This window comes from Aspergillus neoniger, assembly GCF_003184625.1.
Source record: "Aspergillus neoniger CBS 115656 unplaced genomic scaffold BO87scaffold_4, whole genome shotgun sequence".
NCBI lineage: Eukaryota > Fungi > Ascomycota > Eurotiomycetes > Eurotiales > Aspergillaceae > Aspergillus > Aspergillus neoniger.
The window spans coordinates 489,837-507,268 of NW_020291132.1; the positions used below are offsets into that span (position 1 = coordinate 489,837).

Here is a 17,432-nt window from a genome sequence, read left to right on the forward strand (position 1 = left end):
CAAGACGATCCTGGAGTAAGGTACCGCTCAACCATCCTCGTCGGACAGCTCAGCAGATTCGTTCTCGCTTTCGTCCGCACTAGTGCTCGGTTTCGCACTGGTTTTCGTCTTTTTAGACGAGTTGATGGTGTCATCGTTGACATCACTTGATTTTCGTTTCTGTGCAGAAGGCGGGTTATCGCCAGGAGGTTTCACCGCATTATCATCAGCGGCTTCAAGCCCAGAGGTCGTAGATCCGGATGCTTGCTTCTTCTCCATAGCAGCCACTTCGTCAGCCGTTAAGAATCGCCCGCCCGGACCACGAGGGCGGCGCATGGCATGGTTGTGACGCGATTCGTGCAGATATGGCTTACGGCCCTTGGACGTGAGCCGCAATTGCTCCTCCAGTTTTTGGCGAGCCACTCGTCGTTTCAGGATGCGATGAAACTGCTTCGCGTTCACGTATAACGGCGATTCCTCAGCGGCGCCAGCGACCATATCCGGCGAAGGTTGGCTCTGCTGGACAGGCGGCTGAGGTGGTGGCGGCATAGATGGGGGCACCGAAGGCCGGCCGGCATGGTTGATAAGTGGTTGGGCATTCTGAACATGTGGGCTACTGACATGGCTCATGCGACGTTGCTGCATCTGGGCGTTCTGGGACACCTGTACCTGGGATCCCATCGATGGCATCTGGCCAGGAATCTGGGGTGGAGAACGAGGATTGCGGTCACTCTTGACCTGCACCCCAGCCATGCGCGGCGATCCGCGGGGACCAGGAGCCATTTGGCCAGCCATCGAATCTTGATGTAGAGGATAGAATTGGCCCGATGCTGCAGCGGTGGCCATTGCGGCCGCTTGCGTAGGGGAGATACCATACGTTTGTGGCATCGCCGTGGTGACTCCATACGACTGAGGGAAGTTCATTTGCTGATGTACAGAGCCCGGGGCATTTTGTGCAGGCTGATAATGAGATTGTGAGGGAACAATTGGTGACGCTTGATGTGTAGCGTGAGCTTGTTGCATGTGCGCTTGAGGGTTGGTGGGAGAAGTCATCGACCCCACCGTGGACCCAGCATTTTGAGGAGCCGTCTGATACGGGGCAGTGATGTGGGAAGAGGCGTGGGGATGCTGGCCATGAGGCTGTTGATACTGCGGCGGGTATTCCATCATGGAGCTGCGACGGGGTTTACCGTCAGGCTTCCAATTAGAGTCGTGATTGGAGTACCCTGGCTGTCAGGAACCAGGAGTCTAGGACCAATAATACGGCCAAAGATGGGCCAATCCCAAGGGATTTCACTCGTCTGAGACCGAAGTGGCGAAAATAAGGGAGAATGATAGGTTGTCAACAACACAGTTGCACTTGACAATATCACCGTCGTGCACAAAGGAAAGGCGGTTGTTTACTGATTCGACGAGTGAACTGCGAAAGTCTGCAGGCTCTGGTTCATAGTGTCAGCATGGAGCGCAGCGCCAAACGGTCACTGGATTGCGGGTGGGGGTTGGATGGGAACAGAGGAAGGGCGCTTACACCGGGGGCGCGTACCTCTGTTTTTGTTTTGCCAATACACCTACTCATCAACTTCTGGCGTCAAGAAAATTCGCCCAAAGGTGAACGCTTGTTTGCCGAAATGCTTCAGCCCGCTTTTTCCGGAGGTTCTGCGTCTTTTTGTGGAAATCTTACGTCCGCCTCCAAGTGTAACGTGGTTGGGCTTCGATGCAGGGAACCAGGATGTCCTCGACAAGATGTCGCACTTGATGCGTTGTCAGACAAAGCGCGATCTTCTTGATAATGGCGCTCAAGTCTATCACAGACACCAAGACTACGCAGTATAAGGAGACGACAACTGGCAGGCTACCTGGGTAATGCTGCTCAGTTCCTAAATTCGTCAGGCTGCTTGGCCACGTTCGTATGAGGCGGTGCTAGAGCAACCTGGTGAGTTAGTTCGCCTGGGCCCGGGAGTTTGGAATTATCCTGGTCCGCGGTCTCCCGAACTATAATGCCACTCGACGCTGTCGTCAGGGTACGCCTGAGAGGGGCTTGCACGGCTCAGTGGACTACAAAAGACTATTAGCATCTATCTTTCCCACCATCCCGAAACTTTCGGCTCCTGATTTGTGCGCTGTCACGATTGGAGGAGAGAGGGGGGGGAAGGGGGTAGGAACTGTCAATTTGATGGTGGTGGGGGGTAACGTAGGAGGGGGGTAAACATCGTGGCGGTTTAGTCTTTTCAGGGCTGAAGGATGTATGCGTTGGCAAGTGGAATCATGATGCAGCCGGCAACATACCTTGTTCAAAAGCGACGCACTCGCGACCCCAAACAAGGGTAGGCGGAGTTTTGCGCGCGCGCGCAAAAACGGCACTTGAAAACAGGAAATCAAACAGCCGTGACGGAGGAGCTATTCTGCAGTCTCCGACCGTAGAAAATCGGATGCGCGCCTATTGACAGGTCATGGTGTTAGATAGCTGTCAGAGAAGGGCAAAGGCAAGGATTGACGCGTGATGATTGGGCCATCATGGGGCGGGGAGTCGGGGTTGCAACTGAAACGCGACAAGAAAACATAACAATGCATAAGCCATAGCAGAAGCTCACAGGGACCGGGGATGATAGGAGGAGTCGCAGAGGGTCTTGCGTGCAGTACTTAGAGTACATGCGACACTAAATCCAATGGTTTGATTTGCTTTTGAGGGTGGGTAACGCCAGCCATAACTTTTGGGGGGGGAAAGGAGCAGCAGGAGGGTGGGCAGTAGGGAATCACAGCGCTGTCGCGGTTTGCGGGCCGCGGCCAGAGAGGGAGCCAAGAACAACAACAGGCGGGCTTGCCTCGTGGTTTGAAAAGGTTAATTACCTTTATCAAGGGTTATTCTCCGCAGGTGGCAGAAAAGCCTCCAATGCAGAGCAACACAGAAAGGCGACTCGTTGTAATGATTTGACGAGGGCTTTCAGTCACGAGGGAAGGAAGGAACCTGTGATGATTCGCGGGGCGATGGCAACGCGACGAAGCTCTGCCAACGAGAGAAAGGCGGACAGGCAAAAGGGAAGGTCCGTTTCTTTCACCGCACGGTAGGCTGCCGCTGATGTCAGTCCGGCCCGGGTTGATCCGCGACCGAAGCGGCAAAACCAAATGGGAAATGATAAAAACACAATGATGGAGGGGTATATGGGTATATGGAAAACAGAAGGGCGTATGCATAAGAATAAACCACAGAAATAGAGCGAATAGAATAAACGGGAACTTAAAAATAAAATCAAAAAGTGGAGTGGTTCGGAGAACAAAGCAAAGAATTCAAAAGGAATAATACAAAAGACCAAAAATAGACTAGAATCAGTGGAGAGGGCTGTAGCTTATGGTCATAGCTACTAGATGTTTGGACAGCAGAAAGCAGATGCACCAGACAAACAATGGAAGTAACAGACAACTGATGGAGCGGGGGTGGGAAAGAAGAGAGTGAGTGAGGGAGGGAGAACCTCCAATGAATTGTGAAGATCCGGCCTCGGTACAACAAAGAATACAAATGATTGGGCGCGCGTCAAAATAAAGTATGCAATCACAAAATAGGAAAAAATACAAAGTTGAGCAAGGGGCAGCAGAAGCAGCAGTAGGTAGTAGATAGTATAAGATGGCTAAAAACGTACCTTAGATGATGATTCGACCACAACCGTGGTAATGACAGAAAGGGAGGATGGAAAATGATCAATCACGAGAGTGAAGCGGATGGGGTGGGAAGGAAGGGAAAGGCGGGCAGTGATTGGGTTGGACAAGAGCAGACGGGTTAATCTGAAGCCAGCCCAAGCAAGCAGCGAGTAGGAAAAAAAACAAATTGGGAGGAAACCAATGGGCTCTGCGCAGCCAGGACAGTCCGACGTTGTTGACTGGAGGGCACGCAAGGACTGGAGAGGTTGGATGACCAACGAGAGGGAGCAGAGAGAGAAAGCCGCAGCGAGAAGAAGGGGCGAGCGATGGGGCATTTGTACCGGACGCGCTCAGAGGGTAGCTGAGTGGCTCGGCAGCTCGTTAGCGGACAAGGCGGCGAGGATTCAGACCAACAAAGGCCACGACCATACTGTCCGGTATCGACCCCAGGGTTCGCTCCACTTAGCGTCTGCGCTCTTTGCCCTATTGGGTATGGCGTGTATTTTACTCCCGTCTTGTATGGTCATTGTATCATACGTCTTGTATGGTATCTTTCCACATCTTTTTTTTTCCTTGAGTACCAGCCTTTTTTTACAAGGTGAGATGATGATGGGATGGTGGATGGTGGTGGATGGCCGGGAAACTTTGGGGTCGAGGACTTAGTTCTTTTCTCTCTCTGTCTCTCCGTGCCGCCGGGCCCAGCTTGCTCAATCTCGGTTCTTCACTCTCTATCACAAAACCAACCTCCACTATTCCCTCACCCCCCATCCCCTCCCCCTTCCCTCTCTTTCTCTCTCTCTTTCTCCAATTTCCCAACTCGTTTGGGGGAAATTGACAATGGGTTGAGTAAGAGTATCACATCTCACCCTCAATTCTCACCCGTGTTCTTAAAATTACATCTAAACCCCGAAAATAAATAATAAAAAATTAAAGTAAAAAAATAAATATAATTAAAAAAAAAAAAAATAATCATTTCTTATCTAAGCTAACCACCCATCATAACTACTTACTATGCAAAGCATCCGGCCATCCCGAATTCGTGATGTTCATCATGTGCAACCCAAATCTGGCGAATCGCCCTCGGGAATAAAACCTGTATGACCCAAGGTCAGCTCGACCAGCCACCCCCCATTGGTCCAGCTGGGCTTTCTTTGGTTTTGTTTTGCGAATCATGCTTTTACATTAACCAGATGGCTTATGTGACTGGCTTCGATTTGCAATCGCTGTCTTTCATCATTTCTTCTATTCTTACTTTTTCTCCTACTTGCGTTGTTGTTCCCCCCCCACCCTGGACGGGAAAAGCAGTAAGAAAGGCTGTTCTTCTTACGCGGATTTTTGTGCTCGGCCTTACGGAGTAGAAAACGAAAGAATAAGGTGAAACGGCTCAATGCGCAACAAACGCAGATGCCACCTCGAGACGCGAAGCATAAAAAACAAAAACAGGGAACGGGCTGAATGAAGTAGACAGGTAGGATTGGAAGAAATAATAATAATATAAAATATAATAAATAAAACAAAAAAAAAAAGTTTTAAGATGAAATTTAAAATTAAAAAGAAAAAGAAAAGAAAAGGAAGGAAGACAAGCGCCGTGCTATCACACTGACTGACACTTTACTAATGCACAATGCAGTTTCTTGCCATGGGATCACATTGTTGTTCTACGCAGGAAGCGCGGCTCGATTCTTGCTTTTCTTACGTACGCGTTGAATACCCCCAAACGTCAGCGGAGTCAATCGAAGCCACGGCCAGCCTCGGTTATATGACCAATCTAGGTAAGACTCCCTGGGAATCTCCATTTCCCTTGTGGCAGGTAGATAGCGGGCAAATATCAGCCGGTATGAAATGAGCGACATTGATGTCTTCGACTCAACACAGTAATTGTTAATGCTTCTCTGCATAATTTGTAAATGGAATAAAGTCACAGTGGCCAGTCTGCCCATCTTGCAGAAGAAGATTAGCCACCTATAATTCATTTCCCGAGATTGCGACCTATGTGGACTATATATACTTTTAGCGGGACTACTAAATAAAGCATCAATTAATGTAGTAGGATGACTCGATATATATATTTATCATCGTATCCGACATCCCTCACTACTTACTACCATTGTGCAAATCTCTTGGCTACTGATATAGTACTACTAAACCTCAGCTGTTTACTACAAATGTTGAACTAATACAAAAGCTGGGAAATTAATGAAGCGACACTAGCATCCCTCTTCGTAGTGTTTCTGAGGTCAAGTGACTTACAGAGACCTCTCATCAAGTATTAGCGTTATTAGATTTACACAGTGAAAATGGTATATTACCCAGATGTACGAGTAGCCTACCGCAGATTGAATACTGCGGATTAAGCCGCCTGTTTTCTTTTTTCGGGTTGTAGTGAACTGGTATCCATGTCCCAGTATATTTAAGGTGAATTCGAGGGACTAAGCCATTGAGTCTACTTAATTTGACGAGAGAAAGGCAGGCGAAATGGTATTTGACCGTCACAGTAGATTAGATTGAATAAAATTACCATGGTATTATCTAAGTCATAAGTTGCATGTTGCACAAGAAAAGCCTTATAGACGCTACTAAGACCAAGGGCCTTGCACGTGTCGTAGCCATGACGAAAGTCTCTCTTTCTTCTTCCGAGATACGGACTTCTTATCCATCCCACAGTCATAATGGCTGTCAAGAAGTACGTACAGATCTAAGCGAAAGGAGGATCTATAGAGTAGTCTACTATCAGAATGGGTTCCCTTCTTGAAGACTGACCGGCACGATGGCAAAGCAGATTGGGCGTCGATCTGTTCCACTCCACGTGTTGGAAGCTTGACCGCTTGGGTCTTCGGATGGAGACTCATCAGTCTCACAATTTATCTGTGCACTTTCATGATCTTGCCTCAACTAAACCATCACAATAGACCTTATGAAATTCTTTTAAACCCAGAGGAGCAGGTTCCTCAGATTGGCAGGTTATATAGCAGCAACAATAACCTCCAATTGTCTTGTTTTGCTAGGTTCTCTTGCTCTTCTCACCTGAATGGACTGCGCGGAAGGCGGCAAGTACCGGCGTATCTAAATACAGCCCATCGCGTATGCGGTCCGTACAAACATACGTGAACGGAAACGCGATTACGGCATGTATATGGAACGTCCGTAATTTGGGTCGGTCGAACTCTCTCAGCACTGACTGTCATGGGGGAAGCTCGAGCCATCTGACGTCAAAGTCAACTAGCCTTTCCCCGCCACACCGCTCCTCGTCGACATTTCAGTATGAATTCAGAAATTCTTTTATTTTCTATCCCCCTCCGGCAGGCTCGTTTTGATGTGCAATGTTATAGGAATGCGTCGGCGATCTGATCTAGGAGGATATCCTTGTCTCTGTCGCTCAGAGACGTTGTTTTAGCCTGATCTATACTTTTCTAAATGACCAATTACGTATTTCTTGTGTCAATTCTCTTTCAGATTTTCCGTAAAATTGTAGTTGTATCGGAAGGCAGTGCGGTCCGTGGAAGTACCATGTCACAGCCTAAGGCACTAACAGGCGCCGAGGCTTTGTAAAGGTCCCACTAACCATTCCACCGGGAACCTCTATCTACATATTCATCTACGAATGAACTCGCTTGCCTCCCCTCGATGATGGGGCATCCTTATGGTAACTTATATGTCTTCCGTGTGATGAACACGCTTCAAGCAATATATCCTATCATCAATTGTTATGTGCTACAAGCTAACCTCTCTCAGTGAACAACTAGGCGGCTGCCTTTTGATGTGTACATCGTCCAACCTGGTAAGCGTTGCTTTCGAGTTCCTGCTCCTACGGAGTAAGTATAGCTCGTTTGTCTCATCTCTTCTGGCCTCCTACTTTACTTTCCAACTTAGGTGACTATATGGCTTGCAGTTAAAGAACGCATGAAGACCGATATCGACCGATTTTCTTCGTGGCTGGAAATTGCCTTCCACATAATTCCTATTGCAACCCCATGCGAGTGAACCCAGTGTTGCACTAAGTGCACCAGTAATATGTATGACCTTTAATCCAGACTTTTCTAGCAGTATCATTCAACCCGGAGGCGCTTGATGTGACAGCTAACGATCTCAAGTGACATAGACTCGGTCAATCACTACTACAAGCTTACTGATCCGTACTTGAAGCTCATTCTCCTGGCAGCCAAGAGCACCTTGCCACTTTGGTTCTAGGATATGTGGGAGTGTCCAGAGCTTGAGAGACCTAGGGTAGCATTCGGGGCCCCTATACTCACGTATGCGCCATGATCAACTATGGAGAAGCAGATTAACCAACACAACAACAGGGGTGGGTTGCAAGCGCACTTCATCCATGACAATACAAACGGGTTGTTTGGAAAAACAAGCCAAGAAGGTATGGTTATCGACTTTTACTGAAAATTTGCTGTCATAATGATCACGGGGCATACCTGTGCTCCGCCAGCAGCTAAAGGGCATTACACCCCTTTTGAAATGTCCTGCGACATGCTCTCACAAACGGTCTGTGAACGTCATTTACCTCCGTGGGATACATCTTCTCCAAGACAATCATGTGCAGATCTCATGATATGGCTTGCTCGGCTGTCCTCCGAGGTATAAGAGCATTCTCAGCATTGACCGGCGACTGATCAATCGAATAAAGAACCGAAGATGGGACGCAAGGAGAAGCAGATTCTTCACGGTCTTTGGTTGCGTCGGGGTTGTAAGTATCAAAGTCCGTCGCAAAGCGCGGGGCTTTACGATAGCTGTTGTCCCCTGACCTTACGTTCTGTGCCGTCCCATCCATAAGATCAGCGGCTACGCAGTGGACGACGTGGCTTACGGAGCTTGCCTAGACCAGTTGACGCTATCTGCGGACTGAATACCGGTTACAGTCCTCGAATGAAACCAATTTTACGCCAACCCAGGTTGTCTCATGTATGCAGTGGAGGCCTCAGGAGCACGGCCTGTGAACACTCAAAGGGCCCCTTACACATTGCTATCATCAGACCGATGTCATAACATCACACAGCGAATGGCCAGGTTAAACAGCGGTAGCCCTGGCCTTTGCAAGGGGCAAAGGAATGGACAGGAAGATCTCGTCCAGTGCGAGCACCCAATAAGACATCCGTACGCCCTCTCGCTCCTCAATAGGGCAATTTCTCAATGTGACGGATGCTGCTACTGCACCTCGTTAATTGGCTACCGTGGCCTTGATTCAAACCAGGCCATGCAGTCTCGGTCCTTTTGGGGCGTATTCCTGCGTTACGATCTGTCACCACCAGCTCTTCTGGGAAACCCATTAGGCAGCCTGGAAATTGATAGCAATCTGTTTATCAGATGAAATCCAGTGCGCCAATTTCTTGTCACATGGACGGCCACCTCCTTAAGCGCTGTATTTCGTGATTTTCTCTGAGCTGGCGTTCGGATTTCATGACACTGTTGTCGGAAACCCCGAAATTACAGATTGCTCTAATTCACTCACTAAACAGATTCCTTCGTGACAATTTAATCACTCACCAATCTCGATTACCTGCTGATAACAGGGCAGGCTCCCACTTTTTTGCGTATTGCTCGGTAAGATTCGATAGGTATACGCTCTTTGCGTCCCATGCACAACAGGTATGACGGACAAAGTACCCACGGCTTGGAGAACACAAATCTGTCGCACATTATAGGCTTGACATCAAGCCAGTAACGAGTAATAAACGACACACTAACGTTGAAGTCAAAAAGAGAGCGGGGGAGTCTCCGTCGCTATTCCTACTGCTGGGCCCAGCCGGCGGATAAAATAAGAGAAGAAACCATATCAACGATGTAACAAGGAATCTTCCAAAACAGACACTCCGGCCTGGGATAACTTTATCTCATTCAAGAAAAGACTTTAACGGCACTTTTTCTGCGGAACAAGCGAAAGACTTTTTTAATGTACACTGGCAGTAGTAAGACCGTGGTGGTCCCATCCCCCAAACCCTCCCAGTTGGGCACTTAGGTACCAATGTACCTTCCTACCTATGAGATACATATTTTCTATGGCCTATGTACACCCGTTAACAAAGAACTGGCACTGATTGGGTACCAACACTGTCTTTCGTCATAAGTTGATTGACACCGACACTTTCCGCTGGCTACATGGCCATGTCTTACAGGTCCATCTTCCGGTCCACCGCAGACTGCCAGTTGTTCGTGCAGTCCTCGACCAAAACCTACCCACCACCATCATCACCCAATATACTAGGCTATCCCGTCGTCCGGTACTCGCTATAAATTGCTCAGAAGTATCAAAATACCTTTTAGAGAGGTTTTGTGGCAGACTATTATCGGCGATAGTGGGATGCTATATGAACGCAACAACCAGCGACATACTACAAAACCTCGGCGAGAGAGAAAGGCTAAAACTCAATCAACTAGGTTCCCCGACATGCGAACTTCATACAAAACCGTGGCTTCACGCGTGACATCCTGAGACAAACGCAAACGCATCCGAACGAAACCAAGCTAAAGTCAGAATCCTATTCTTCCAAAATGGGCGTCGATTTTCCTTCCCAGATACAGTGCGATTAGAGATGTGGCAGTGCTGGGAATCAACTGGGAATTTCATGGTCGCCTGTGCCATACTACTAAGCGATGTCAGCAGGGTTCCGGGTAGCTGCTCCTCGTGTATGCAGATAGGCCGATTGGGCTCCCATCCACCCTTGGTTTTCCAGCCGTGGAAAGTTTATACCGATTAATAATACATGGGTGGTGCCCGAAGAACTTTCGATAATGCGGGGTTATTTAAAACATGGGCTATGCAAACGCGCCTGGCTGGATGGATATTAGAACTACTGTGTGGGTGTGAGAGAAGGAATTTGGATGGGTTAATCAAATGGAGAGGAAGTTATTTTGGTTTAGGAGCTGGACTGGTCTAGAGGCTTCTATGTAGGAAGCAAATGATCGCTCAATAATATCCTTGTTTCGCCGTGTGAGAATGGTGGGCAGACAAGAAAATGTGGCTTTTCTCGAGCTCATATTCTTATCTATATGACAGCGGATGTGTACCATGGCTCTGGACGAGGGGAGGCAGACTGTGCTGGAGAGCGGAAGAGGCTATAGCACCGGCACCCGCATGTAACCCCGTACTTATATAATCTGTAGCGAAGGAGGACGATAGCCAGCAGAGATGTTCCAGAGTTAATGTTTGGATCTATCAAATCCTATCTAAGAAGTACTAGACTACCAACCTCTGGCCCTGCTAATTAGTGGATGGAATTACTGGAACCGGGCGGAGAAGCTTGCTGCAGAACCGTCACCGGGGGACCTATTGCAGAGCCACTGCTTCTTGAATCTCAAGATCGATCAGATACTTTATGTCCTCTGAAGCGAATCAGGAGCTTGAGCAGGCCGATGGAGAAAAGTGTGCCTGCATAACCGTGCAGGGTGAATGAGGACCGAGAGAGAGCATCCACTCAGTGGCAGGAAAGGGACCATGAAGAGGCTTGATGAGTCCGGAGTAAATACCGGGGCTGCTGATTGGCTGACATGGGACACGGGACTGCTTACGTGATCCGCCTCGAACCCGCCCTTTCGATCCCTCATGTGGCTTTTCCCCGTGCTTGGGGCAAGGAGAGAGCGAGAGCGACCGAGTCGGCCTATCTTCCGCCTCCTCATTTCCAATCCCTTCACCTTCTGCTCGACCCAGACGATCCTGGCAACATCTTCTAGCGGTCTGGTTGCGCTACAGACGACCGTCAACTCCCACCGCTCCCGTTATCATCGTGATTTTCCCCCTTTAGAACGCGCCGGATTGTCCGCCCGCAGAACCCCCCCCGATATACATGACGTCTTTGTTGACATCCGTTTCAGACCGTCAATTCGCCAGTAACACTTTACTACAATATTTCAACTAGCATTGATCCAACTGCCGCCAACAAGGAACACATCAGCTTGCACTATCCGATAGAGCGGCGCTCCTCGTAGCGTTCGCGACTCGCGTTTTTTCGCTGGTGTCGGTTCACCCCCTTGCGATCCTTCTTTCGAACACGCGAAACCAGGCGATCGGACCCAGGTGTATGGGGAGGAAGCAAACATGGCTGGTGGAGGAAATATCAAGGTGGTGGTGAGAGTGCGGCCTTTCAACAGCAGAGGTGAGTGACTTGTGGCATTGGAAATGCGACCAAGCCCCCCCACTCCTAGACTGGACTGACTCCGGTGTCTTCTTCCCGCATTCTAGAAATCGACCGTGGTGCAAAATGTATTGTTCAAATGAAAGACAACCAAACCGTCCTTTCCACTCCACCGGGCGCCGATGATAAAGCCCGCAAGGCAGGTGGAGGGAAAGGCGGGGATGGAGGACCAAAGTCATTCGCCTTCGACAGATCGTATTGGTCTTTCGACAAAAATGCCCCGAATTTTGCGAGCCAGGATAACCTCTTCCTCGACTTGGGTGTACCGCTACTAGACAATGCCTTCCAGGGTTACAACAACTGTATCTTCGCCTACGGTCAGACGGGTTCCGGAAAATCGTATTCCATGATGGGTTACGGCAAAGAGTACGGTGTGATTCCGAGAATTTGTCAGGATATGTTCGAGCGCATTCGCACAATCCAGCAAGACAAGAACCTCGGCTGTACGGTGGAAGTCTCGTATCTTGAAATCTACAATGAGAGAGTCCGTGATTTGCTCAACCCTTCGAATAAGGGCAACCTTAAAGTCCGTGAGCATCCGTCGACTGGTCCCTACGTCGAGGATCTGGCCAAGCTTGTAGTGCGCTCTTTTGAGGAGATTGAGAACTTGATGGACGAGGGTAACAAGGCTAGAACGGTTGCTGCCACAAACATGAACGAGACCTCCAGTCGTTCCCACGCCGTGTTTACGTTGACCCTCACACAGAAGCGCCATGATGCGGAAACGTCTATGGATACGGAGAAGGTGTCGCGCATTAGTTTGGTCGATCTTGCAGGTTCGGAAAGAGCAAATTCTACTGGCGCGACCGGTGCGAGACTGAAGGAGGGTGCGGAAATTAACCGTTCGCTGTCGACCCTTGGTCGTGTCATTGCCGCTCTCGCTGACGTGGCGGCTGGCAAAAAGAAGAACGCATCAATGGTTCCGTATCGTGATTCTATTTTGACATGGTTGTTGAAGGACTCGTTGGGAGGTAACTCCATGACAGCAATGATTGCTGCGATTTCACCCGCCGACATCAACTTCGAGGAGACTCTCAGTACTCTCCGTTATGCAGACTCGGCGAAGCGAATCAAGAACCATGCCGTTGTGAACGAAGACCCCAACGCACGAATGATCAGAGAGTTAAAGGAGGAGTTGGCCCAACTCCGGTCGAAACTTGGGGGTGGTGCCGCAGGTCCTGGAGCAGGCGGCGCTCCTGGCGCTATACCAGCAGAAGAATATTACCCTCCAGATACTCCTCTAGAGAAGCAACTCGTCTCCATACAACAGCCGGATGGTTCAGTTACGAAAGTCAGCAAGGCAGAAATTGTCGAACAGTTGAACCAGAGCGAGAAGCTTTACAAGGATCTGAATCAAACTTGGGAGGAGAAGTTGGCAAAGACTGAAGAGATTCACAAAGAGCGAGAGTCTGCTCTGGAGGAACTTGGTATCAGCATCGAGAAAGGTTTCATCGGACTGAGTACGCCGAAGAAAATGCCACATTTGGTCAATCTGAGCGACGACCCGCTGCTCGCCGAGTGTCTCGTTTACAACATCAAACCGGGAACCACCATAGTCGGAAACATGGACCAGGGCAGCCATGTCGAAATAAGACTGAACGGCTCGAAAATCTTGGACGATCACTGTAGGTTTGAGAACGTGGACAATGTTGTTACCATTATTCCCACCGAAGGCGCAGCAGTCATGGTGAATGGATTGCGGATCGATAAACCGAAGCGGCTCAAGAGTGGATTCCGCATTATCCTGGGTGATTTTCATATCTTCCGTTTCAACCATCCCCAGGAAGCGCGTGCTGAACGAGTTGAACAGAGCTTGCTGCGTCATTCCGTTACTACAAGTCAACTGGGCTCGCCGGCACCGAATAAAACCCATGATCGAACACTGAGTAAAACAGGCTCGGAGGTGGACGGCGATTCGAGCAGAGCGGATTCCCCGATGCCCTCCCAGCGTGGTAGGGAATCCGATTGGTTTTATGCTCGCCGTGAAGCTGTCAGTGCGGTGCTGGGGCCGGATCAAATCTCCCATATGCCTGACGATGAGCTGGACGCCTTGTTCGAGGATGTACAGAAAGTGCGGGCAACTCGTCGTGGACTAATGGAGAACGAGGAAGACTCCGATTCGCTCAGTTCGTTCCCTGTGCGGGATAAGTACATGTCCAATGGAACGATCGATAACTTCTCGTTGGACACTGCCATCACGATGCCGGGAACTCCGCATCCGAACGACGAAAATGACGGCCAGAATGGAGGTGAGGCTACTCTGCAATCGGTGCGTCAGGATATGCAGCGCCAGTTGGACCGGCAGAAAGAGGAGTATCAGGACAAGTTGAGGAATGCCGAGGCCTCTTCCACCCAGGGAGTCGATGACCTACGCTCCGAAAAAGCTCGAATGGAGGAAGCCCTGCGAACTGCAAAGGAAGAATTCGAAGAACAACTGAAAAAGCAGAAGGAAGCTTTTGAGTCTCACATGAAGGACCTAGGCCAACCGGTACCCAGAATCTATGAGAATGGTTTTGCCAAGTTGGACGACAGGGAGCTTGAAGTCGCCAGGACAGTCTTCCGCCACTGGTCTCAGCAAAACTACGTTCGCATGGCCGAGAAAGTGCTCCAGCATGCGTCTTTGTTGAAGGAGGCTCAAGTGATGAGCCACATAATGGACAAGAATGTGGTATTCCAGTTTGCGATCATTGACCACGGGCATAACATGGCCTCGTCCTACGACCTTGTACTGAATGGCATTTCCGGAGACGAGGACGTTGTTCTAGATGAAGCCAAGAAACCTTGTGTTGCAGTTCGTGTGATTGACTTCAAGCAATGCGTCATCCACCTATGGTCTATCGAGAAGCTCCAGCGCCGCGTTCAGGCTATGCGACAATTGCACCAGTATATCGACCGGCCAGACTACATCCAACATTTCAAGCTTGAAAACCCCTTCTCGGAGCCGTGTTCGCCTCAATATTCGCTGGTGGGTGACGCAGATATCCCTCTCACGGCGGTCTTTGAGACCAGAGTCCAAGACGTTTCAGTCGAAGTTACCTCGCCATATACACAAAATGTCATAGGCATCATTAGGCTGTCCCTGGAACCCTCTTCGGCTCAGGCGCCTTCGTCTACTCTCAAGTTCAACGTCGTGATGCGTGATATGATTGGCTTTGCTGAATGGGAAGGGTCGGATGTCCACGCGCAATTGTTTGTACCCGGAATTTCTGACGAAGGGGGAGCTACGACCACTCAAATGATCACCGGCTTCGATGAAACACCTGTGCGGTTCGAGAGCGTCCATAGTATGAGTTTGCCGCTGTCAAGTCCACGGACGGCCGCGCTGAAAATCTGTGTCTACGCTAAGGTGACACAAATGCACTTGGACAAGCTCCTTAGTTGGGATGACATGCGCGACTCTGCCGAGCCGGCTCCCAAGAAGCGGAAAACACCGCGTATTGCAGAGACCGAATTTTATTCTGAAGAGAGACATGATGTTTTCGCCCGGGCGCAGGTACTCGAATTAGCGGAGTCCGGAGAATATCTCCCCGTTGAGGTTGTCCAGAGCAACAGCCTCGATGCAGGTACTTACCAGCTCCATCAGGGATTGCAGCGACGGATCCTGGTGAACCTAACTTACAGCTCGACTGAAAGCCTGCCGTGGGATAATATCACCAATATCCGCGTGGGCTCAGTGCGATTGCTAGATCCCTGGGGCAAGATCCCTGACCAGGACTTGCAGACACCAGACGTTGCGCTGAAGTTCGTCCAGGAGCCGAACGTGAAGGAAAACGCGGATGGGACATCAAATATCACCATCATAGGACAATGGGACTCCAGCTTACACGGGTCTCTCTTGCTTGATCGAGTCACTGCAGACAAGTATCGTGTCCAAGTGACTCTCCGATGGGATTTGTTTTCTTCCCGTCTGCAGGATCCCGTTCCTTTTGAGATAGACCTGACCCTCCAGATTCAAGGCCGAACATACGTTCGGCCTCAATCCATGTTCAAACAATTCTTCAATTCAACGCGTATTGTGCACTCCACAGTTCGCATGTTTTCCCTAGTCGTCCGCCCGGTGTCCGCCAAACGCGCGGCTGATCTCTGGCGGATGAATACACAAAACGACTATGTGAAGGGCGAAGAGCTCCTGGTCACCTGGGCTCCGCGCAAAGTCTCGCTTGTCCGGGATTATATAGCCGCCCGCAAACGAAGGCGACGTGTCGCGGAGTTGAATGCAGCTAAGGGGGCTTTGAGTGCCAATAGCCTTGTTGCATCACCTCCACGCAGCGGACGGTCAACTCCCCTGCGTAGCCAGGAGCGTGCCGACCGCAGGGCTAAATTGCTTCAGAAATACGTCGACCTCTGGGGGAAGAAGACCGATCCAATCGAGGCAATTCTGGTCCGAAGCAATACCGAGCCCCCTGCAGGAGGGGCGGCTTTTGCCTCGCGGGCGAAGCAGTCATCTTCAAGCGATGATGGAAGTTCAGTTCAGGACGAGGCATCATTGAAGCCGCGATTTGTTGCCAGCGTCCAAGCTCTTCCGAAGAATGATTCGTCTCTGAAGTCGGGCTATCTTTTGACTCCTGATGATACCAACAGCCACTGGGTGCGGCGTTTTGTTGAGCTTCGTCGTCCATATCTTCATATCTATTCTGTTCCCGACGGTGATGAGATCAACGCTATCAACCTGCGAAATTCCCGAGTTGACCATGCACCCGACTTCGCACGGCTCCTCGATGGCCCAGGAGCAGCCGGATCTGACCGGGGAACGTCTCCACGGGGTCGTCCGAACGTCTTTGCAGTGTACGGGGCACAGAATACGTTCCTGTTTGCGGCCCGAACCGAGGCCCAGAAAGTGGAATGGATCCTAAAGATCGATGAAAGCTATTTCAGCAGCCCCGGTGCCAGAGCAATGGCAAACCACAATGCATAACTTCATGTGACCCAGCAAGCGCTGACTTTTTCACCTGTCGAACAGGTCTCATGGAGATCCGTGATATGACGCTACCCCAACCAACCAACCTTTTGTTTCCGCCCTTGCATATAGTACCCTCTCGGTGGCTGTTAGCATTTGATTTTTAACCATACACTTTAGATTCTACGTTTATTTCTTTCTATCGCGTTTCCCATTGGCAGGCCTGGTGTTCCTTCGTTGAGCCATGACATACATCATTCATCCCTTTCGACTCCACACCCGTTCTTGATTGATTTTGAGATACCCCTGAATAAATTTGCCTCTTACGGCCTCTATCAACTCCCATGTACATACTTTTTTTCTGGAAAAAAAATTTTCAACTATAGATACAGATACACACACCAGCCTGCATGCATGCTATGATGCAAGAAAGGGAGGACCTGGCGTTGTCCGCAGGCGGGCAGTAGGTCATTTGTTTGTTGATGATTGCTCTTGAGAGTGAGTGAGTTAATTGAGAAATATATACAATTGTATTCTGTGTTAGAACAGTAATAGCAACCTGAGGCTAGACTTGATACTAGCAATAGTACTTGTTTGGAATTGGCATCCCAATGAATGGGATACTAATGCAAGTTCTATACCACTTCGGCTTCCGTGTCAACTAATGCAGCAAAAGGACTCTACTCTTCTAGATCCCACAATTGACTAAGTAAAGAATTGACATCAAAACGAACGTGATGGTATATAGCACAAAACCCCAACCCCGACCCCCAAAACACAAAACA

At 49.6% G+C, this 17,432-nt stretch overlaps 4 protein-coding genes across 4 annotated transcripts; 3 read left to right on the forward strand and 1 right to left on the reverse strand.

Moving 5' to 3' along the window:
* Window positions 1-27: 27 nt before the first annotated feature.
* On the reverse strand, window positions 28-1,146 carry hapB (transcription activator HAP2; the record flags this gene model as incomplete). The annotated part of the gene is made up of 1 exon (XM_025619098.1): window positions 28-1,146. The coding sequence occupies one exon, from the start codon at window positions 1,144-1,146 to the stop codon at window positions 28-30; it is 1,119 nt and encodes a 372-aa protein (XP_025483675.1).
* Window positions 1,147-6,281: 5,135 nt separating this feature from the next.
* BO87DRAFT_422229 (uncharacterized protein) lies at window positions 6,282-7,800 on the forward strand (the record flags this gene model as incomplete). Its single annotated transcript, XM_025627105.1, has 3 exons — window positions 6,282-6,295; window positions 7,345-7,424; window positions 7,712-7,800. 3 exons carry the CDS (start codon window positions 6,282-6,284, stop codon window positions 7,798-7,800), a joined length of 183 nt encoding a protein of 60 aa, XP_025483676.1.
* Window positions 7,801-8,256: 456 nt separating this feature from the next.
* On the forward strand, window positions 8,257-8,929 carry BO87DRAFT_383088 (uncharacterized protein; the record flags this gene model as incomplete). The annotated part of the gene is made up of 2 exons (XM_025624641.1): window positions 8,257-8,308; window positions 8,514-8,929. The coding sequence occupies 2 exons, from the start codon at window positions 8,257-8,259 to the stop codon at window positions 8,927-8,929; spliced, it is 468 nt and encodes a 155-aa protein (XP_025483677.1).
* Window positions 8,930-11,507: 2,578 nt separating this feature from the next.
* On the forward strand, window positions 11,508-16,846 carry BO87DRAFT_163538 (kinesin-3 motor protein uncA). The gene is made up of 2 exons (XM_025618265.1): window positions 11,508-11,711; window positions 11,798-16,846. Exons 1-2 carry the CDS (start codon window positions 11,654-11,656, stop codon window positions 16,663-16,665), a joined length of 4,926 nt encoding a protein of 1,641 aa, XP_025483678.1. The 5' UTR covers window positions 11,508-11,653; the 3' UTR covers window positions 16,666-16,846.
* The last annotated feature ends 586 nt before the right edge of the window (window positions 16,847-17,432 follow it).

Excerpts from the sequence above, each read along its gene's own strand:
- BO87DRAFT_163538 (XM_025618265.1), top strand. The coding sequence starts at position 11,654 with ATGGCTGGTGGAGGAAATATCAAGGTGGTGGTGAGAGTGCGGCCTTTC. Across the intron at positions 11,712-11,797 it reads GCGGCCTTTCAACAGCAGAG|AAATCGACCGTGGTGCAAAA; the intron begins GTGAGTGACTTG and ends CCCGCATTCTAG.